The sequence below is a fragment of the Cyprinodon tularosa genome, unplaced genomic scaffold (genome assembly GCF_016077235.1).
Source record: "Cyprinodon tularosa strain WSP-4 unplaced genomic scaffold, ASM1607723v1 ctg591, whole genome shotgun sequence".
Lineage (NCBI taxonomy): Eukaryota > Metazoa > Chordata > Actinopteri > Cyprinodontiformes > Cyprinodontidae > Cyprinodon > Cyprinodon tularosa.
In genome coordinates this window covers 211,266-235,586 of record NW_024039331.1, presented here as the reverse complement: position 1 = coordinate 235,586, position 24,321 = coordinate 211,266, and the positions used below count along the sequence as shown (strand labels likewise).

Sequence of the window (24,321 nt, the reverse complement as noted above, 5' to 3'; positions counted from 1 at the left end):
AAAGTTATCCAGTGGAAAAAAAAAACCTAGATTGAGCAAGAATTTAATCTAAACGAGACATATTGCCGTATGCTGGTGAAGATTCTCAGTCATCCAGGTCATAGTCATTCCAAAAAAGTAAAAAAAAAACAATCCACTTGACTTTCAAGTTTGAAGATATTTTGCTTCCCAACCAGGAATCTTTTTAAATTCAAAATGTCTGCATTAGAATTGAGTTCCAAGCTTTCTAGAGTAGCCCAATAAAGCCTGGTTATGGCATAACAATGCAGCACTAGTTTATAGCTGCTCCTGCACCCCATTGGCCATCCTAAAAACTTTCATACATTTTTCAACCAAATTATCAAAGTATCAAAGTATTTATTGAGACAGGCTTTTTGGCAGATCATTGTAATTACTGGTTATTTTAATGACTAGGAAAGCCGGACCCAAGTACTATCAATAAATATTAAATACAACTAGAGAATGTTAACTTTCTGTGCAAAAAAAGCCCCCTGCCTAAAAAAACCTTCTGGACACCCTGGCAGAAGGTTTTCCTGAACTAAGCCTCACTTCGTTTTCAGATAAGAGCTTCCTTTTAATTATAACTCAACTGGATCCACTTTGCTCCTCATTAACAGGCTTCCTCTCTGAAACGATCCGCGCTGCTCCAGGTTGATGCGGAGTCGGTGAACAGGAGCAGCACAGCACAAACTGATCATCAAATAATGGCTCCATATTAAAGGAGACTCCATTAGATAGTTGTTAGTTTTTGTCCAGGTGGTAAATAACTGTAAAAAGTTAAATAATTATGAAAACCCAACCTTTTTTTATTACCTTAGACTTAAACCCAATCTTGCAGAATTTTAGCTTCAATTTAAAGCATTTGTTTAGGAGAAAATGTGGCTGGACAAGCCTCATGTCAGTCCTTATCCCTGATGATTATGTCCTGTTTGCAGCCTTTAAGGTGGAATAGTAAGGTCTGAAAATGGGGTCGGGTAGCAGCTTCAGTATGGAGGCCCAGACATCCCTCTCTCCAGTCACTAGGTCCAGCTCCTCCGGGGGAACCCCAAGGTGCTCCCAGGTCAGCTGAGAAACATAGTCCCTCCAGGATGTCCTGGGTCTCCCCCTGGGTCTCCTCCCGGTGGGACATGCCTGAAACACCTCACCAGGAGGCATCCTAACCAGATGCGTGAGCCACCTCAACTGGCTCCTCTCGATGTGGAGGAGCAGCGGCTCTACTCTGAGTCCTCACTGGATGACTGAGCTCCTCACCCCATCTCTAAGGGAGAGCCCAGACACACTACGGAGAAAACTCATTTCAGCCGCTTGTATCCGGGATCTCGTTCTTTCAGTCATGACTCCAAGCTCATGACCATAGATGAGGGTAGGAACGTAGATGGACGGTAAACCGAGAGCGTTGCTTTTTGGCTCAGCTCTCTCTTCACCATAACAGAGCGGTACAGAGCCCGCTTCACAGCAGACGCCGCACCAATCCGCCTATCGATCTCCCGCTCCATCTTCCCCTCATTCATGAACAAGACCCCAAGATACTTAAATTCCTCCACTAGGGGCAGTACATCCTCCCCAAGGAACTCTACCCTTCTCCGGCTCAAGAACATGGTGTCAGATTTAGAAGCAAATGTTTATATAATAGGCCAAATGGATAAAAAATTTATTTTAATCAAATGTGGATTTTTATATAGTTTCCAGATTGAGATTATGCTGCTGCAGTAAAACAAATAGGTCAATTTTTTTTTTAAAAGCTTGATGTATGTTTTCTTCTGGTTGTGAATAAGCGTAGGGGTGGGGGGGTTGCAGGTACCTCGTAGGCGCTGGACAGACGCAGCCTGTAGAAGATCGGGATGAATATGTGGGCTGGGATTAGCAGACCCAAAAAGTAGGAGACGCCCAGGAACCAGTACTGCGTCCCAAAGGCGTAGACCTCAGACGGCGCGCCCAGGATGGCCACGGCGGACTGGAAGGTGGCCAGCAGGGACAGCGACACTGGGAGGCAGCTCATGGAGCGGTCAGCCATCAGGAACTCCTGAGGCAAACAGGATGCTGATGTAGGACCTTTAAGAAAAACATGATGCCCTGGAGAAAAAGGTAAATGTTTACCTGCGTCGTGCGCTGACGCCCGCCGGAGAAGGCATAGAAGAGGCCGATGCCGGCAGAGGCCACCAGCAGCAGAACGAAGATGACGTAGTCCACCGTGGTGAAGTGCATCTGGACCACCTCCCCCATGATGGGGCTGGAGTCAGCAGGTATGTACCAGCAGGGCTCCGATTATGATGCTGGAGAAAGCCGTTTACCCATGGCGGCGTTCACTGAGGGTCAGACAAACAGATAACGTCAGGATCCATCCAATGACATTGCAGGAATTCTTAACAGACGGTGCGATCCGGCAGTGCTAATGTGCTGCTGCTGTTCAGACCGTCTTTATGGACCCTGGATGTACACAGAGCAGGAGGTTTATGACTATTCTGTAACCAGTGGTTTCTGGGACACGGGGTCAATCTTTAGCAGCTAGGAGCAACGGTTAAACTTTGAGCTATGCCCTGACTTTAACAGCCACAGGTTATGAAGGCAGGGAGAGAACATAAAACCACCTGAGAAACGGTGGAACGGCACTTTGTTATCCGCCACCATCTGTGGCCCTCCTGACTTTATTACAGGAAACTCCTGTAGATCATGAAGCGTTAGGATGTCGGAGCACGTTTTGGTCGGAGAGCAGGTCCCATCAGGTCAAAGCAGCGGTGAAGCAGGGTGGGAATGTGGAACTGGAGAAAACGTAGGATTTACCTCACCGAGTTCACAGCCGACTGAAGCCGCTGAGATGAACATGAGTTCCTCCAAGTTGGAGGCAATTGGTCATATTTCCTCTTTAGGTTGGAGGAGAGCTCCTGTCTCAAGGGGTAACATTTAAGTCTCTACAGTAGCAGCCATTAAAAATGTCCCCACTTTCTTTAATGGGCCTTTGGCTAGTCCCCTACAATTCCTTTTTAAACATCTAAAATATTCTGTCATGATTTTTAGACATTAAGATCTAAAGAGAAGCGTCATCTCCTGGTCAGACCCTGTAATTCAGTGAAAGGGTGGAGTTGGAGTAAAAAAGATGCATGCCAATGAGAGGGCCAGTGGCTGGAAGTTGGAGGGGATTGTGCTGCCATTCGGCTGGCTTTTGACAGGAAAGTAGGGATGCACGATATTGGGATTTTGGCCGATATCCGATATGCCGATATGTTAAAACTCATGTAGCCGATAACCGATATCGATACCGATGTTAAAGCTGGACAAAAATAAGTAGTAATTGAAAATAGCAGTTTTGTTATCCATTTCTGACACTTTGAAAAATAATATACTCAAATATATTTTCATATGCTGATATCAAATTGATTTTTAAAAACGCGGTATCGATCTATTTTACTTTCAAAATCTCGTGAAATTTCATTGTTCCGTTTCAAACTCTCGTGATATTTTGCAAATTCTTGTGAGATTTTGTTAGTAAAATAGATCGTTACCGTGTCAATATATCAACATATAAAAATATGGCAAAATTTCGTGAATTTTCGGGGGATTTTGTAGCATAACGATGACATATAGCAATATTTCATTAGTAAAAGAGATTGATATGGCGTTTTTAAATGGCAATATATCAGCATATGAAGATATTGGGATATTTTAATGTATCAATATTTTTTTCCTCGTCTTTAGAAGTTTTTAAGTCTGTAAAAAATAAGTTTTTGAGGAAGAAGAAGAAGTATTTTTTTAGACTTTAGAAACTCAGAAGCTGATCAAATATCGGGTTAAATATCGGTGGGGTTGCCGATGTCCGATATTCAGTTTTAAGGCCGATACAGGCCGATACCGATAGGGGGCCGATTATATCGTGCATCCCTACTGGAAAGGGCAATTTTGAATGTCTGCTACTGTAGGTGTCTTGCTCATGAGTGAGGGAGGAATGGGGTGAGATCAGTGAGGCTGCTGCTCCGATGTGAACGCTGCACTGGTCTGCTGTGGTGAAAATGGAGCTGAGTGACAAGGCAAAGCTCTAGATTTACCGGTTGGTCTACATTCCTACCCTCATCTATTATCATCACATCTGGATAATGACTAAAAGGATGAGATCTCACACTGCAAAAAAAATGAAATCTAACTAATTCTTTTTTTTTTTTTATTGAGGAGAAAAGTGAGACTCATTGCCAATGGAACATGACAATTTGCTTTAAAAATAAGAGAAAACAATGGCATCATCTTATTCCAAGTGCATATTATATAATTATCTTATTTTAACAGTAAAAATACTAATTTCATTGGCAAATAATCTTATTTACCTGCACAAATTGAGGCTATATACACTTAATTTACATTTTTTAAACTTATTTTCTAGATTGTTTTTGCAGTGCAGATACAAGCAGCTCAAATGTCCCCAATAAGTAGAAACCAACCAGTAGCAGAATGAAAAAAGAAAGATGGGGCTGTTTTTAATTAGGTTAAAGAGGCTTAAAGTTCATGTTTTAAGCCCAAACATCAGCTGCTTGAATCCATTGATCATAACATTGATCATCCAGACAGGAAATGGTTCGAGCAAACTGGGAAACCATGAATCATGTTGATCCTCATGTTGCCTGAGCCAAAGCAGGGGTGAAATATCTGACACCTGTTATTGCAGTTAATTAATTAATGATTTGATGGCTAAATAGCAGATTTTCTTTTATTTCATCTAAGGATTTATTGATATTTACAGACATAGAAGCTGCTTTTTTATTCTTAAATAAAAAAAAAGTATATTACTTTGTACAATTTTGGCTAAACTGCTGTGGAGAAGTCCGCTCACATTCAGAATTCAAACTTTTGAAGTACTTTAAATATGAAATGATTACATACTGATCAATAAATGTGTGTTTTTTTAATTCAGGGTAATTTTAATGTGAATGTGCTTTACTGGAGGCATCCATGTTTGTCAAAGAACACTACTGCCACCTACTGGTTTGTGATGTCACGGTGCGGTATCGGCTGTTGATCAAGTCCCAGTGCTGTATCTGGTGTTTGTCACAACGCGCTATTATCCAAGTCATCTTGAAAACATTCTTCTTCCAAATGTTGGCTACATATTACCTGTTTTTTCCTCTGGCCAGAAGTTTGATGGCAAATCCTCCCTCTTCAAGTTGGCGATCCAACGACCAACCCGTCCGTGGAGGATCAGGAATCAGAAAGGTGAAATAACTCATTTTTTCTTTCACTTTTAATAGATGTATTCCAGCATCCAGCTGCCATGCACGTGGGCATTGTCAGTTTCACTATAGCTCTGGTGAATTTCAATGGTGAAGTCCTCTGGAATTCTTCAATAATTGTTGTTGATTGCAGATGTGTCTAGTAGTTCCCATTGATTTTGCTTGTAAAGCGGGGAGAATGGCGCTAGGCTTACCGCACCGTGACGTCACTGCTGGAAGATGGCAGGAGGGAGTGGTTACTATATTTGGGCAAAAATGGCCGCTCCCAGACTCAGTGATCGCAATGACATTTATTTTTATTGATTAACACTAAATTCATTAAATTACTGCGAAGGGATTTGTTTTATGTATAAATAATGATCCACTAACTATCCTTTGGTGACCGGACTTTTCCTTTAATGTCTGAAGATACCAGTTAACAATAATTATATTAGTGAATTATTTAGATTAATTCTTTCAGTCCTCAGCACAAGGAATAGAAAAAGTCCCTCTCTCATTGCATAAAAATAGATTTCAGTGGAAAATAAAAGACAAACCTCTGGTTAGGAAACAGTGGCTCATTGCTGGCCTCCCTATTAACTCTCACTAATAGCACTAAACTTCTGCATGATATTAAAAGCAGAGTATGGAAAAAAACAAAACAAATCTGTATAAATAGCATACAGAGTAGAGCTTCACTGCAGCTGGACCAACATCATACATCAGAGTGAAGTGAAACAGAAAGCAGTTTTTCCTTAAATTAATTTTCTTCTTTTACTAAAGTACAGCTGCATTTTGGAGGCCGCTAACTAAAAATTCATAAACCCACAAACACGATTAGGTATTTTAGGATGCGGCAGACTAAGTAAAGGAGGGAGCAGAGAGCAGCTGCTGCTGGTTTTGAACGCCCACAGCTGTAAAGCTGGAGTTAGAAGAATCTATCTGGTCAGCTTTGATCAAACATCACCGTTATAGAATAAATGGCTGACAGCCTTAAAAATCTGCTTCAGGCTTCTTTTAGGTGGGATTATTGTAACGCAAAACATTATCCTTCTATGTGTGGAAATAAGAGACTTCATAAATAAACTCTGCCCTTTGGTCAGGTGATCTCTGCGGTCAACAATGAGGACGGGTCGTTTTTCCCTCCATGCTGGGCTCTGGATCCCAGATCCAACATGGATCAAAGGGTTCCTTTCACAACTTGTTCTTCTCACCAAGTTTTACTGAAACAGAGCAGCTGCCTGCAGAGAGGACGGTTCAAGGCTTAGAGCGGGCAGAGAGCAGAGGAGACCGTTACCTACCTACCTCATCTTCAGTCATCAGCTTAGGAAAAACAAAATCTGTTTCTAAATCATTTCCGTTTTCTTAAAACCCATTTAAACCCCCATCTGCACCATTGATCATATATGAACATTTACATTTTAAAACGGATGCAATTATCCCAGAGCAGCTGATAATAAGTAGTTTACCGTTAATTTCATCAAGGAATAAATTTACACCCAGGGGGATTTCTAAATACACGTTGATAAAATAAAAAAAATTAATGTATTTCCATCTCTAGACTAAAGCAAAATGCTTCCTATTGTCCAGCTCCATTCATGAAGGATGCATAAATAACTAGGTGTTCATAAGGTTCTGACGTTTTTTGGTTTTTAAACACTTTGCCAATGGACTAAGTTTTTTTACTCTTAAAATAAGATAATACTTACTTGAAATAACAGACTGCAGACGTTTTTTCTTATTTTAAATGTAAATTGTCTTGTTCCATTGGCAAAGAGTCTCACTTACCTCCTGTTATTAATAGTCTCTAAATAATAAATTCTTTTTTCATTTAGTGGGGGAATAATAATGAACTTGGACAGATAAACACAAATCAAATGAATATTTTGCCAAATAAAACAAAAACCTTGTAGAAATAAGTAAACATTTCTTAAATTAAGTGTATTTAGCCTTAATTTAAACAGGTAAATAAGATAATTTGCCAATGGACTAAGTTTTTTTACTCTTAAAATAAGATAATTAGATAATACTTACTTGAAATAACGGAACAAGACAATTTACATTTAAAATAAGAAAAAACGTCTGCAGTCTATTGCCAAAGAGTCTCACTTATCCACCTCAATTCAAGAAAAAGTTCACTTATTTTAATAGAAATTTTATTAAGTTTTCCATTTTTTCCCCCAGTGTAACCCAACACCTTCTTCACACTAGGGCTGAATTATACATTCATATTTAGCTTTAACATCTATTTTATAAAGAAATAAAATTAACGGTTTGCAAAATAAAACAAAAACTCGCTATCAGAGCCCTAACCCGTTACCCTTGGAGCTCTGCTGATTGCCGTGGTCCTCTCAATTCCTGAAAATTTTTTCATTTACACATTAAATTGGTGAATGGGCCATATAGTGACCTTTAAAAGGATAATGTTCTAGCCTCGAATGATCTTAAAAAACAGAAAAGCGAACTTTTAACTTTAAATTAGACAGAGGAGACTCATCCACGACCTCTGGCACTAAACTCTCCTCCTCTTGCATGTTTCTCTGTTCCTCTGTTCCATAGCGTGTCGTTTCTAAGTCACAAATTTAGTGCTACTTGGTCCCAATGGAATTTCCCATTGGGAACCTACTAGCACTAAGTTGCTAACTGGTTAGCAACTTGCTTCCGAGAAACCGGACACAACCAAACTTGCTTGCAGACCTTCCGCCACAACAATCCACAGCAATTTTTTAAAACTCCTACATTGTTCACACTGACGTCGTCATGACGATACATTCACCATACATTTCTGCAGCCATATAATGAATATAAATATGGGCAATATGGAATGGGCAGAGCAGTGTGATGCATAAAAAAAGGGGTTAATTCCAGCTTCCTCTCTATACTTGTTGATGTGCCCCTGAGCAAAGCACTCAACCCTTAGTTCCCAACTCAGATGTATGGGTGTATAAGTGAGAGGAGTGTTAAACTCCTTTGAGGTTCATTCTACTATTTGAGTCCATTTAACATGATCCAGATCAAAGCCTGATAAAGACCAGATGCTTTGATCTCATTTTCTATTAAATTGGTTTAAAATTCCCCGTCAGGACCAATGAGTGAAAATCACAGCAGGAATGTGCTCTGCTCCCTCATAAGGGCTGGTTCCCAGGGACGGCGTTTAAATCCTAAGGGCAGGCGTTCTGATATGTTTGAACCCGTTCCTTCCTCTATGCACCTGAAAATAAAGGCCTTCTGAAAGGTGCTGCAGAAACGATAGAGAGAGATGGTTCTCTTCCTTTATAAAACCATTTTTGCAGCGGCAAATAAAAAAGAACAATTAAAGTGTCCGTGTGTGACAGTGAATTTGGGATAAGGAGGGATTAGGGAGCCCATCAAACTCTGCTGACAGGGTTGAATCTCTTCTAACTTGATCAGGTATCAGACATGACTGCAGGGAATCCCGCACTTTATCATCAGACTAATTATCCTCCATTTACTCTACTTGCTGGCAGACAGTACAGTGAGCTCCAAAGGTCTGTCGGAACAATTTCTCTCGTACCTTCATGTTTTTTTCTAGCGGGAATGAGTGACTAAAGGGAGAAATCTCGGCACCAGCAGTGGAGGCAATAAAACAGATGAAACGTGGAAAAAAAGCTGCTTTAGGATCAGAAGCGAGCGACTGTTGCCAAAGTCACCACACAAACACCTCTGATGGCGAGAATGTATCAAAGAGACCTAAAATAATAAAACTATCGCTGTTTGTTAAAGCCTGATGGAAAACAGCTCCGCTTTACTCTGCTGCACCTAAAACCATCAAGCAGCTCTGAACATCCAGATACCAAAATGTTATTTTTAAATCCTGCCATCGAATCCCAAACTAGAGCTGGGTATTTTCACCAAAGTCCTGAATCGATTTGATTTTGATTCAATCTGTTTTTACAATAATGAAAGTGGTTCAACTGTGTTTCAAAACACTCATATTTTTTTTTTCCTGTCACATTAAACACAAAGTGCAAACTTGTAAATCAGACAGTTTAAACTTGAGATGTGAACAGAACTGTCTCATAAGTGCAAACTTGTTTGTGAAAAGTGAAGCCTCACTCGAGCAAGCAGACGTGACACAGCAGACATGCATGAGCTGCATTATCTCCAATGCACAAACCATATTAGCAGCGTTGTCTGTAACAACTACAGGGTGTTTGCTGGTCAGCCCCCATTTGTTAATGTCTTCAATAAACCTATTGGCTATATTTGCAGCTGTCTGGCTTGAAGTCATCTTAAGTGCATCTTTACTGCTCATTTGAATGTGAACGTCATGTGCGTCACAATAAAACTGATCGATCTCATTCCCTAGACATCGATTTTGCAAAAAAAAAAAAAATAAAAAAATAGATTTTTCCCCAGCCTCATCCCTAACGGATCCATCTCTGGACATGGATTGGCACGTTCTACTACAATAATATGACTCTGCCTAAAGGGGGCGCCATCCAGCCAGAAGGAGAACATCCGTCTCATATTTTGTTGCCTCCAGTAGATTTACTTAAAGCGGGGGTTTCAAACTGGTTCCAGAAAGGCCAGTGTGGCTGCAGGTTTTCTTTCAGTCAGACTCCAGTCATCAAGGGAGTCCAGTCTGAACATGATGACTAGATGAGATGACTGGACTCTGGTGTGCTGTTGCTTGGTTAGAAAGAAAACCTGCAGTCATACGGCCCTTTCTGGAACCAGTTTGACACCTGGGACTTAAAGGATCTTCTGCATTTAACCCCATCTATTCTCCCCATGACCATTGTCCCAGTTAAAGAACAGAAGTCCCACAGCATCATGCTGCCAACACCATGTATTACCTTGGGAAAGTGTCTCCAGTTAATTAATCAGACTAATTAGTTAAAACCAATTTGTAAAATGTGTTGAATTTAGGGCTGAAACAATCGGATTAATCCCGATTAATTGATTACTGACATAATCGTCAACTAATTTAGTAATCGATTAATTCTTAATTGGAGTACAGAGACTAAACATGCCTTTAACTGACAAAGTGACCATTTTAGGGCAGTAATTATATAAAAAATTGTAAAAAAAAAAAAAATATATGTATATATATATATGTATAAAACCATTTTAGATTTAAGATAAAAAGAAAAAAATATTTAGTCTGTCAAAATTCTCTAACCACAACTCCTCAAGTGGTATGGAGTTTCAACTGGTTTAATTTTATAAAAAAAACCTTCTTTAAGGAATCTTTTGCTATCAGATTATCAACTAATTAATTGAATAAATAAACAGATTAATCGATTAGCAAAAAAATCATTAGTTGCAGCTCTAGTTGGATTAGCGTCAAATATAGTTATTAAACAATATTTCTTTATTTATTAAATAATAAAGAAAAAAAACAATAAAAACGGTGCAGATATTGACAATAAAAGTCTACGTTTATATTTAAGACAGACTGAGCTCTGCCATTTAACAAGGTGACAAAAAAAGCCTCAGCTTATTTTTATTCTTTTTATTAAGATCTGAGGACAGGAAGGACAAATGGAACATCTTAAAAAATGACTTTCGTAGAGATTTTAGACAAATAAAACAGTTATTCTACCTGTAGAAAACAAACTGTTGTTGTTTACACAAATGTAAAAGTTGTGTAGCTTAATATGGCTAACTGACTGAGCTAAAATGGCTAACCTGTTAGCTACAGCTAGCCACAACACTACCCAGCTCTCCCCTTTATATCCTGGTCTAACAGTTACTTTGTTCAACATAAACAGATATTTCAGTTGTATTATCATTCAGGTAAACCTTAAGTCATTAGACATGCTAACGCTACAGATGCTCCCGACTCTCGTCACTGCTGTGTGATATTATCGTTGTCTGGGCAACCATAATGTTTTACATCACGTGGCAACGTTCAGCCAATCATGTAGCGTAACGTCACTGGCATGAAGCAGGACCCGAGCAGATCTGGTACTTACACCATCATTTCTTTTAAAGCAGACGATTGTAAAGATTTCTTCAATGTTTATAAATATGGCGGCCCTGAAGACGAGTGACTGAAGCTGGTTTTATTGATGGGGATGAGAATTAAATGTTTATTTTATTCAGTCTACCTTATAACAATGTATTACTTCAGTATGTTTAACAATTACCTTGGTGTTTGGATTTGTATTGAGAAATAAAATTATTTAACACAAACATACTGATGCAAACACTAAATAGATGTAAGCTGCATCAAACATGAAGGATAAGAAAAATCCCTCACTGCTGACTGAACCGTGGTGAAAACATCCCTAAAACCAGGCTGCTCAGTACATCCCTTCCATGGATGAGTCTTCCAGACGTCCAGCAGGGAGAGCTGTGTCACGATAAGGACCTGCAGCTCAGCTGACCTTTACAGCAGACAGAGGCATTTAAAGAGTCCAGATTTATTACCATGACCCTCCACTCTGAAAGAGCGAGCTCTCACTGTACGAAACCCAGTACTAGTCAGTGTTTCTGAGTTTAACACTCGTCACTGCAGACGTACCTGAACTAGAACTAAAGTAACCCCACTGCTGCTTCAGCGGGATGAACAGTGGGCAGTAAAAGCTTTTTATAACACAAAGAAACAAGGCTTATAGCAGCAAATTGCTTCTGCACTAGTTGGCTGAAGCCAATTGAAGAGGAGTGCTGCTTCTTCAAAAGCAGAGCAAAAGGAAACATAACAGGGAGTCATATTGGCCTACAACAGAGCTACTGTATGAGGAGCACAAACCCAGAGACGGCTGGATTTGGATGCAGATGGATTAGAACGGACATTTATTTCAGTTTTTTATGTCATATTACGGCTTTTTCTGCAGGAAAATAAAAACCATAATCGCTGTTAAGCTGGTAACCATGCAGCTCTTCCATCGTCACTGTGGGAGCAACACACATTCAGAGCCTCCCTGAGATTTTAAGATCCAATAATAATTTCACTTTATTGATTTCACATTGGAGAAATTTACCTCTGCATTTAACCCATCCCCTTGGGGAGGAGTGTGGGGTAAAGGATCTTGCTCAGGGACCCAGAGGGCAGTCTGTGGGAGTGGGGCTAATACTCAGAACCTCAGGATCCCTAGCTGAGTGCTAAAGATCCTGAGGTAATAATCCTGGTATAAAAAGAAACTTATAGAAGTGCTAATAGAACGGGCGTCTGCAACCTGTGGCTCCAGATCTACAAGTTATAGAGCTTAAACATGAAGAACAAACCAATGGTTTTTGAATCAAGTAAAAAAATACATTAGAAACTTCAGAGTTTTTTAAACATATTTGAACTGAAATTTCATAACAAAAACACTTTAAAGGAACCAAAAATAACAATTTTTTGTCATTTGCGTACATTAACGTATATATATATATATATATATATATATATATATATATATAAAAACACTTTCCACAAATAATATTCTTTTGAAGAAAATCCACGCTTTCTCATTTTAAAAACTAAGTATAAACTGTATGTTGTTTAAATGGCAAAACATTTCCTCTAGCAGACATTTAACAACAATAAGTTGTGAGTTATTAGAGGTTCATGTAATGTTTGCGACTCTAAACATATGGTATTTAGCTGGACTTAGATAGTGAAGGATGCAAACCTGTGATTGGTTAACAGGCAGGAGGAAACATCTAGCGCTCTGACTCCTGCTGGCTCAGTGAATCAACTAACTTTGCTTTGCAATCCTCTCATAGCCGTTTTTAGCTCTGCTGTAGGTGGAATTTTTTCTTCCAGTTAACTTTCTATAGATAATTTCTACATCCTAATTATTCTCTTTGATCTTATGTGATTAATTCACAGATTAACATATGAAATATGTTTGCATTTTTCAAACATAAAATATGCAATTAGATGCATTTTAGCACCTATACAGAGCTGAACCCAAAGCTGGGAACTAAGAGTAAAGCATCTAAATAAAGTGTGCTAAGTGTCTGTGGGTGTAGTAAAATATCAGAGGCAGCTGGGTCAGGTGAGCTGAACCTCGGAGAGAGTGGGAAGGTGAGAAGCTGAACGCCGCGACCTTTGATCCCAGCTCACAGCAAAATGCACAGATTCTCCCCAACAACCTGAATGAGGCTCAGACACGTTTAATGCATCCTGTGAGGGAGATCACACGGGATCTACATTTTAATATGGAAAAAGGACATTTGGTGGATTATCTGGCTTTTTACAGTTCGATAACATTTCAAAGCAATCCAGGAATCTTCATGGGAAACAAAATTAAACCAAAATAAAAAGATAAATAAACTACAGGTGCTGGTCATAAAATTAGAATATCATGAAAAAGTAGATTGATTTCAGTAATTCCATTTAAAAAGTGAAACTTGTATATTATATTCATACATTACATACAAACTCATATATTTCAGATGTTTATTTTGTTTAATTTTGATGATTACAAATGACAACAAATGAAAATCTCAAATTCATCATATCAGAAAATTAGAATATTACTGAAGACCAATAAAAACAAAGGATTTATAGAAATGTTGGCCAACTGAAAAGTATGAACATGAAAAGTATGAGCATGTACAGCACTCAGTATTTAGTTGGGCCTCCTTTGGCCTGTATTACTGCAGCAATGCGGCGTGGCATGGAGTCGATCAGTCTGTGGCACTGCTCAGGTGTTATGATAGCCCAGGTTGCTCTAATAGTGGCTTTTAGCTCTTCTGAATTGTTGGGTCTGGTGTATTGCATCTTCTTCTTCACAATACCCCATAGATTTTCTATGGGGTTAAGGTCAGGAGAGTTTGCTGGCCAATTAAGAACAGGGATACCATGGTCCTTCAACCAGGTACTGGTAGCTTTGGCACTGTGTGCAGGTGCCAAGTCCTGTTGGAAAATGAAATCTGCATCTCCAAAAAGTTGGTCAGCTGCAGGAAGCATGAAGTGCTCTAAAACTTCCTGGTATGTGGCTGCGTTGACCCTGGACCTCAGAAAACACAATGGACCAACACCAGCAGATGACATGGCACCCCAAACCATCACTGACTGTGGAAACTTTACACTGGACTTCAAGCAACGTGGATGAAGTGCCTCTCTTCTTTTCCTCCAGACTCTGGGACCTTGATTTCCAAAGGAAATGCAAAATGTACTTTCATCAGAGAACATGACTTTGGACCACTCACCAGCAGTCCAGTCCTGTTTCTCTTTAGCCCAGGCAAGACGCTTCTGACGCTGTCTGTGGTTCAAGAGTGGCTTGACACAAGGAATGCGACAGCAGAAACCCATGTCTTTCATACGTCTGTGTGTGGTGGTTCTTGAAGCACTCACTCCAGCTGCAGTCCACTCTTTGTGAATCTCCCCCACATTTTTGAATAGGTTTTGTTTCACAATCCTCTCCAGGGTGCGGTTATCTCTCTTGCTTGTACACTTTTTTCGACCACATCTTTTCCTTCCCTTCGCCTCTCTATTAATGTGCTTGGACACTGAGCTCTGTGAACAGCCAGCCTCTTTAGCGATGACCTTTTGTGTCTTGCCCTCCTTGTGCAAGGTGTCGATGGTCGTCTTTTGGACAACTGTCAAGTCAGCAGTCTTCCCCATGATTGTGTAGCCTATAGAACTAGACTGAAAGACCATTTAAAGGCTTTTGCAGGTGGTTTGAGTTAATTAGCTGATTAGAGTGTGGCACCAGGGGCCATCAATTTTGAACCTTTTCACAATATTCTAATTTTCTGATATGATGAATTTGAGATTTTCATTTGTTGTCATTTGTAATCATCAAAATTAAACAAAATAAACATCTGAAATATATGAGTTTGTATGTAATGTATGAATATAATATACAAGTTTCACATTTTAAATGGAATTACTAAAATCAATCTACTTTTTCATGATATTCTAATTTTATGACCAGCACCTGTATAGCAATAGGAGAAGACAGTCAGTGACGGGTTTCAGGGACCCACAGGTTTGGATCCGTTCTCTCCTAAAAATAAAAACCTTCTTTAAGAAACAGCACTTTGCTTATTTCTACCGTCTTTGACTCATTAATTGGTTTGATCGTCTGAAACACTGAAACAAAAATAAAACGAGAAGGAACATTAAATCTTTTGACATCAGGTCAATAAATACGACCGAACAATCAGGGCAGCAATTATTTTAGCCATCGATTAATCCAGCGTTTATTTTCTATTAATTTAAAAACTGAGACTTTTAGTGAGTTACCATTTGTAAACAAAAATTTAAAAGCCTAAAAAACATTTTGAGCAAAAAAAAATGAATAAAAAAAGTTTTAATCCTTAACCTAAATTTTATTTTTCCGTTCAGTACGCGATGAGCTTTAGAATCTGTGGAGCATAACTATGTTCTCCGCCCTGTATGGGGTCGTGAGACTGCAGCTGAAAGCTTGCAAGATTAATTTTATGATCATTGTGATGTGATCCCTGAGGTATTTATATTAATTTTAAATTTATGAACATGAATGTACAATGAAATAAAAAAAAAAAGTTTGTTTATTCTAACATTATTTGAATATTTAATAACTAAATATAAAGGTAAATAAAACATTAAATTAAAGGAATGGCATTATATAAAAATGTTTAAAATATACATATCTTTGAATAAATAAACATAACGAAGTAATTCTTTGTATTCTTGGGTGATCTTCAGTCTATCTAGACATTTTTAGGGTAACAGGCTGAAATTGGGAAAGATATGACAATTTCAACAATTAATTGATCCGATTAACCTTAAAAATAACGAGGACAGTTTAGGACTGACTGATGACATGGCTGGATTGATCCAAAGAGAATACGGACCTACTGCATTTTAACACAAGATCTTTTTTTTTATTTTACTCCTAAATTCAGCTCTTTATTTGTGCAGATCTCCAACCAGCCGCCTTAACCTGGGCTGTTTTTATATACTGTGACTTTTTCCCTCATTCTCCCCGTTTAGAGTATTACAGTCTTATAGTCGGTCCTTCCATAATAAGACAGCTTGGCATTTCTGTAGCAAATCTTTAAAAAACAAGGAACCTAAAAAAGGACAAATCTCTAAGATAGGAACGTCTACTGCCGATAGTTTAGGCTAGGTGCTACTTATTTAACCTCCACTTTGTCTACTTTTTAAGGTCACACAGCGAACGCTGCAAGGATAGGTCTGGTTTAGAGATAAAAGCTGTTTAAGAAACGCCTGCAATCCACATTTTAAAAAGGATATTTTAATCTGATGCCTTTTAATTGTGTCATAAAGTAAAGAATACAACAAAAACAGTCCAATTAGGGTTTATCAAAACCCTACTTAAAGTACCCGCCTCTAAACTACCTCATGTGGAGGATAAACACACCGTTTCAGGAGCAAATTTGGAGCCACTTGAAATTTATTTCACAGGAGCAACAAAGATAAAGATCCCAGTGAAAAGAACGAGACATCTGATCCACGGTTTATATGGGGTTATTTGTTTTAGCGTTTAGCGGGCCGTAAAGCGCGAGCGCTCTGGGTCACGTGCGGCTAAAGCTAAACAGAAACATGACCCTGAACATTGTCACAGTCTATAAAGATAATTGGTAACATAACACCAGCTGATAGACGCTCTGCGTCTAATGATTGGTAGATTATGAGGTCAGGGCGATCTTCTGTAGATCATCTGAGGAACGTTACCTTCCACCCAGAGCCATCAGATGCACTGATTTCCCCCCCCCCCCATAAACTACATGTTTGAGACAAACTCATATTTTAATCTGACAATTTCTGCATAAACAACAATCCATATATTAAACTCTAAGGTTTAACTGTTTAAGCATCAAAAGTAAATGGTGTTACATGGGAACAGCAGTAGAATCTATCAGGTATTATATTTATTGTTTTGTCAAACGCTGGAGCGCATTACAGAGACGTTATATCAGGGGTCTAAAGCCTGCGGCCCCGGGCCAAAAGTGGCTCTTTAGACACTCAATGGCTCGTCATGACTGGGCTACAAATGATGAAGAGCTAGCTAATCCTTTAACAATAAATATACCAACAAATGCAGGGTTAAACATTTTCTTCACATTTTGCATTTCATTTCCAAATAAATGGACTCTAATTGTAACAGAAATATATTTCAAAATCTTGTTTATTTTTAAAAAAAAGCAAATAAATATTAAAATATAAAGAAGTATGTGCAACCTGATGTAGAGATAAGTTATATACATTTCAAAGTGCTTTCAGTTAATTAAACAACAAAATAGAAGTAAAAAAAAAAAGCTATTTAAAACCAGGATAAAAGGTAGCAGAGCAAATAAAGATGAACCTTAATTAACAACTGAAATTAAACTGACACCTCAGTTAACTGTTTAACCATCAAAGGCAGTTCTAAGCAACTAGTATTTCAACTTTGACTTCAAAGATGGAGAGTTTTATTAGCAGACCTGAAGTCAAAACTCCAATTAGGGAAAACATTTTATTCATTTCTTTTTTTTAACATATTAATATAATCAGCAACCTGTGGTGAGAATAAAAAAAAGGTAATATAATGCAAGCTGCTCTAAACGGGCTAAAACGGCTAACTCTGCTCCTAGAACGGCTCCTTGGATCGTACAGCCCCCCCCCCCCCGAGACGATGCTTCTTTAACAGGATGGAAGTAAAGAATAGAATAGAAAATGCCTTTATTGTCCCACAGTGGGGAAATTCTGCCGTTTACAGCAGCAACTAGATTATAGAAAAGAAATGGTCACATATGGAAATAACATAATAGTGAAGAGTAATAGATAAACAATAAAATCCTGTACCGTAAAGTGTTTTAACAATATAAATACTGTGTAACTGGAGAGTAAATAACCAATATACAGCTATGGACATTTTACAGTAATGGATATTCGAAAATAGGAGCAACATTACAGATGTGTAAAATGACAGCAGCAGTTATTTAACTTGGTTGGAAACTGTGTTATTAGCCGATATTGGTACAGACTGTTATGAAGAGGACAAACACAAAATGCAGGGTTGCTTTTAAAAGTAGCTGGTATTTGCTTATAGAAGTGTTTTGCATGTCCTTAGGTTTTCCAAATTAAAATTCTGATTTGATTCTTTTCCTAAGAATGTAACACATGCACTCATGTCTGCAGTAATAAACTTTCTGACTCAAACCTTATAAGAAAGGATGTTTCAACACAGTTTAAGTGTCAAAACATCCAGGCAGGACATTGAAACTCCATCCTCTCTAAGATTACATCACTCCATCAAAGGAGATCCAAGGTAAACTGAACGCCGTCTTCAGGTCCAACCACAACATATCAACCAGGATGAGGTCTGTCCTCCATCAGCTCAGCCTTGTTGATGTAGAAATTGAACATCTAGCTCTGAAGCAGTGTTTTTCCCACCCTGGTCCTAAGGACCCCCGTCCTGCATGTTTCAGGCGTCTCCTCACAGCCAAACACCTGACCTGAACGAACGGCTGAGCAACAGGTCTGTGAAGCAGTAACGCCATCAATTAATCAGCTATGCTGGAGCAAAGACACACACTAAACACATTTATTCAGCTTTAACTTTTGCTGGTGCGCTCATCTCTGAACAGGAGGAGCTTTTCTCCGGAGAACCTCTCTAAACCAACAATAATTGTTCTGTATTTTTTCCTCATTGTACTGTCCTAAACTTTACAAGTAACAAATAATGAAAGCCAATAAGAGGGACCTCAATTTTTTTTTGGAGCAGTTATGGTTGTTGCATAGCCTTAATTCAGTTTGTTACAGATGTAGTGCTTTAATACCAACATATGCCATGAAAAAAATTTATCAGATCAGGAAATCGACTGAGAGATGGAAAAAATCCGGCAGTTTTAGCATTCAGCAACAATCCAAGGACAATATACATGCCCAAGCCAGAAATAGAGATTCATACAAAACTGACGCAGACAACATAAGTAAACTATACCGATTACCCGTTATCTTAAATCACTGATTACCACTAGTTTCATTAAATCTCCTGCCTCTGGAATCACATTTCATACAAAACTATAAATCAATATCGATCAGTTATAGCTGGCAGTAATTCTGCCATTATAAAATAGGGGACATTTCTACAGTGGCTAACAGGTGCAGACGAGCTGCAAACACATGCATGCTCCACACTGACACACACACGAAAAAAAAAAGAAGTATAAAACATAAAAACGTAGCTAAATAGAAAACCTACTAGAGAAGCAGATCTCCACCAAGCTGCAAATGTTGCCCCAGATTGTGACTTACACCGATAGCTAAAACTCCCACATGATCTGGATCATTATCACCTTTAAAGTCGTAGGGAAACAGCTGTTCCAACCGCTGCATTTACCAAATCCGAGTGAATAAAGTGAATGTGATTGGTCGATTATCAAGGGGGCGGGATTGTTGTGGCGGAAGGTTCGCAAGCATTTTGGTTGTCAGAAGCATCTTGCTAACCAGTTAGCAACTTAGTGCTAGCAGGTTCCCAATGGTAAATTCCATTGGAACCAAGTAGCACTAAATTGGTGACTTAGAAATGACGCTGTCAAGGAACGCTATGTACAGCGGAAACATGCAAGAGGAGGAGAGTTTAGTGTCGGAGGTCGTGGATGAGTCTCCTCCGTCATCCATTTTTTATTTAGAGGAGGAAAGCGGGGATGAATATGTTGTGGAAGAGGACGCCAGGGCGGCAGAAGCTTGGTTTGGTGTAGAAGGCTTCCAGCCGTACATGTTTGAGCCCTTGCCTCGCAACGCTGCCAGTTCTGTTAGCTCTACGCCTGCTGAAGACACAGACATACATCACCGTGAACACTGGGACGGAACTCAATGGGAAAGGAAAGGATTCTGATTTCTGATTTCAACCGTTACGTATATTAGCTGCAACATATGAATCAAGATGCTATGACCGAAAAAAAAATGTGATTGACAGATGACCGTTGATATATGATTGGCCGAATTTAGGTGTTCAGGCTGACGTATAACTGGCCTGCATAAGATAACAAACTTTTAGGACAATATCATCTGATAAAGAGTACATTTATATAGATGTTTAAGCCAGAATGATTTGATATGTAAATATGATTTCCCTACGACTTTAAATGAACTGTTCCTTGGCATAAGCTGCACCTTTTGTAAAATAATTAATTAAAATCAGTCCATAACTTTTCATCTTATCTTGTATACAGACAGACAAACTCTCCTAAAAACATAAACTCCTTGGCAGAGGTAATAATCCTGCAAGAACATTAAATGCATAAGAACCAAAATCAATAGTGCTGTAAAAACCAAAATACTTTATTAACTTGCACAATATACTGATTTTCTCCACAGCTGAATATAGTTATGTTAATTTCAACGTTGTTTTCCTAAAAACTAAAGATGGGAAAACACTTTTTCTACCAGGGGCTAGAATTTATCTGCTTTTTTTCAAGGTGAAAATATTCTTCAGTAGTAAAATTTGCTCTAAAAGTCAGTTAGATAACATTTAGTCTAGATGCTTTAACGACAGAACATTCCTGTGTTCTTTAAAGGTTATTCGTTGACACTTTAAGTGTTTTTAATGAGTTTGGGTCAAAGTTCTTCACAGCTTTCGCTGAACCTGTTTACGGTTTTGGGAATTTAAAGCATCATATGTTAATTTATTCTTTTAAACAGCTGTAAAATGACTGCTTGTCAGCAACTACAGTAAAAACTACCAACATATTCATACTAACAGCTTTTAGGATATTAAAGTCTAACTTCAGGCTCATCAGCTGTTGAGCTGCATAATTAGGCAACACGCGCGCTGTCCTTCAATTCAGGCTCACCGGCTTCCGTTGGAGAACAGAGTCTGTCCTCCCGGCTTTTCATTGATCTGCAGCCGATAGATACAGCCTGAACATTAGGGAAGGGAGTGTTTAAAGCTCTAATCTGATCCATGTGAACCACGTGCTTCTGTTGCTCAATGACTTCTCTCTGCTGCCGCGTGCACCAACGTGAGACTAATCAAACCAGCGGACCGCTTACTTTGAAGTCCGCCGTTAGGTCACAATTAACACAAATCAGTTATTCTTTCCTGTTACTACACACAACATAGTATTTATGCATGAAGTATTACCTGTATGTGCTCCTTGAATCCAGAATAACGCGGCTCGTCGCCGGTGTATCTAGATAAGTAGGCGCAGGCGCGCGGACCGCCCATTCTCCTTGACACCCGTGATGGATTTCATGTCGCCTCGGAAATTACAGCTCCAATTTATACAATCCTGATAAGCGTTTGGTTAATGAGGATTATGTTCGGTTTTGAATACTTTAGTTGCATTATTTAAAAAAAAATAAAAGTACATAGAGCATAAATAAAAACAAAAAACATCTCTTTGAGTGATAAATTTAGATTTTGTCTAAAAAAAAATCAAAAAAAAAAATGATGGTGATTTAAACCGGGTATTGACGTCTGAAATCATGCTCTTTGCATTCTATAAACCGGTATACATCGTCTCAAAAATCATTGTGACCCCAGCTATTAATTGCTTAGAATATTTTGCTTTAAATAATATCTTTACGAGGAACGTGAAGGCAACGCAACACGTGCTCTCGTGGCCTTCTATATTAATTTTATTTAACCAGGAGTAGGACAAACCGCGTGACTGTCACCTTTACGCCACTAAGGAGAGCTGAAGCAGCGGGTTTGTGGTTTAGTGTCTAAATGACGTCGGCTAGCAACGGTGGATGAGGGACGTCATCACCATGGTGACTAATTACCCCAGCTGTGGCGGTACATTTAGTGCCAGCTGATGCGCAGTAATCTCAGCATCTTACCTGCTCCAGGTTTGCATCCCCAGCATGAGGGGAAGCAGGATATCATCCTCCCAGGAGTCCCGCTAAGCCAGGGAGCGCAGCAGGGACCCGTGTCCCCTGAGTGCGTCAGTCCGAGCGCAGCTTCCCTCGGTCGGTCCCCCAGCCTCTGCAGCTTCCTTCTGTCGGTCCCCAGCCTCTGCCTCCTCCGGCTGGTGACTCACGTCTCAACAAATGGATGCTGACAGCAGCCTGACACCCTGCTGACGACGAGGAGCGTGCGCTGGTCGTGACTCAGCAATAACAAAGGATTTCTTGCATATTAATATTATTTATGTCAAACTCTTCTTTTTTTAGATTCACCATTATCTGGAGATTTTTTTAAATCTGATTTTTATCCAGCCCAAAGGACACTAATGTCCTTTACTTTTATGTTTAAATTACTGCGCTGAAAATATAATGAGTGACCTTCAAAATATTAGGAAAACATCTGATACATGTGTTTGCTTTGATTTATTACACATGCACACTCTAATGGATTGTTTATTAAACAGCTGGATATAAATTAAATAATTTGAATGTGAATCCAGAGTGGAATAAAGGTTCCAACCTCCGGGATCATGAACAAATAAAAGCAAATGTAATGATAGAAACCTTAGTCAGTTAAATAACATGCTGCTGTCATTTTGCACATCTCTGATGTTGCTGCTATTTTCAAATATCCTTTTGGAGCTATTTTTCTTTATTACTTTGTCCATTTGAACTTTGTTATTTTATTCCTAAATGTATATATTTTTTGTATTATTTACAGAGTTTATTTATAGGTTAATTGTCAAATTTGTGTATTTATTTTTTGTTGATTTATCATTTTTCTTTCTTTATTATGTAAAACAGGAAGAAATGTGAGCAGTCCACTTTCTATAAATGTAGGAGCCCGGTAAGGACCAGCAGGCTTTTGGGTTAGGGGCCTATGGTTTTTTATCAGTGCAAGAGAGGTGACAGAGCAATGTTTTAAGTCTGTAATGTTGCTAAAATATAGGAAATAAATCAACTGAACATCTACAAGTTTGGACTTCAACTTCTTTTGCCTGCGTCAAGAAAACGTGACCCAAGTGCCTAAGTAGTGGCTTAATGGAACTTTATTGGATGTTTGGTGTGACAAACAATCGCCATTACATATCCATTACTGTAAAAATGTCCATAGCTGTATATTGGTTATTTATTCTCCAGGTGCACAGTTTGATATTGTTAAAACACTTTGCAGTATTTTATTGTTTATCTTTTAACTCTTCCCTATTATGTTATTCTTATACGTTTCTAAGGTCCACATTTGTGTGACTATTTTCAATAATCTTTCTGCTGAATGTACATTTACCCATTGTGGGACAATAAAGAGATTTTATATTCTGTTATATTCTATAAAAGGGGTAGAAAGATAGAAGTAAATCTAAACAATGTATGTATAAAAATATATATCTGTAAAATCTCTAATATTTAACAGCAAAAAATACTTAGTTAAGCAAATTGTGCAAAACAGCAATAAAAAGATAAACATCCTATCAGATTTATAGTTCCCACCCTTCTAGAGTCCTCTCTTCACACCTGCTCCCAATCAGCTCATTAGTCCTGTCCATAGGCGGATCTACTGGGGTGGCAAATGCCACCCTAAAAGACAGCCTTGCCACCCCTGCTGCCACCCCAGATGGTGGTAGGCGTGGCGAGGCTTATAAATTATGGCTAATTTGACAATTACTGACTGCTAATCCTCGATGTCGGACTGCGGTGAATGCAGCACGAGATGACACCAGAGCGGCATCAGAGACTGATTTGTCTTGAAAACTGAGTGTCGCAAAGCGAGGGAGCCAGGGGTCGTGTAGAAAGGAGACACGGGATGAAACAGTTAAAGACACTCATAAAGACATATTTGCAATCAACTATGACACAAAAGAGACTATCAGGTTTTCAACATGGTTATCGCAGCATTCAGCTGTTACAGGCATGGTAACGTCATGTTATGCTCTCTGGTGAGCCTTTACAAATTTGTGACATCTTTGTTTTGGCAACTGAGAAAATGTATTACCTTTAATAAAACCAAAAGTGTGAGAAACAAAGTCACAAATGTGATACAGGTGTAAATCCTGCTCAATATGAAAAAGTGTTATTGTTGGTTTTTTTTTTTTTCATAGTATGAAACCATCCAGAAACGACCTGTATAAACCTAATCACAAAATGTTTTGTACTTTTTCAGACTGAGAGCAAAATGTATTTTTATGTTGCTTCTTTACAGGTTTGTGGAGATTTTTATGTAACATACATCACCTGCCTTTTTGTTGATTGTTGATACAACAGCTCTATCTACAGCATGAAATGTCCCTTTCATGTCGCCTTAACTGCTGTGAATATTGTGCATACTACTGTTTATCTCATCAATTTTTTCAGTAAAAACCTCATCTGTCAAAAAAATGT

The 24,321-nt window shown here is 38.8% G+C and overlaps 1 protein-coding gene across 2 annotated transcripts in view; it reads right to left on the bottom strand.

Moving 5' to 3' along the window:
* Window positions 1-21,294, bottom strand: part of slc5a6a (solute carrier family 5 member 6a) — a 30,873-nt gene extending 9,579 nt beyond the window's left edge. For both annotated transcript variants that reach the window (XM_038306801.1, XM_038306799.1), the window contains exons 1-3: window positions 21,179-21,294; window positions 2,098-2,306; window positions 1,802-2,023 (exon numbers count right to left, since the gene is read on the bottom strand). In XM_038306801.1, coding sequence (XP_038162729.1) covers window positions 1,802-2,023; window positions 2,098-2,223 — 348 coding nt within the window. In that variant the 5' untranslated portion in view covers window positions 2,224-2,306; window positions 21,179-21,294. The remainder of the gene's footprint in view (window positions 1-1,801; window positions 2,024-2,097; window positions 2,307-21,178) is intronic.
* Between the last annotated feature and the right edge of the window lie 3,027 nt (window positions 21,295-24,321).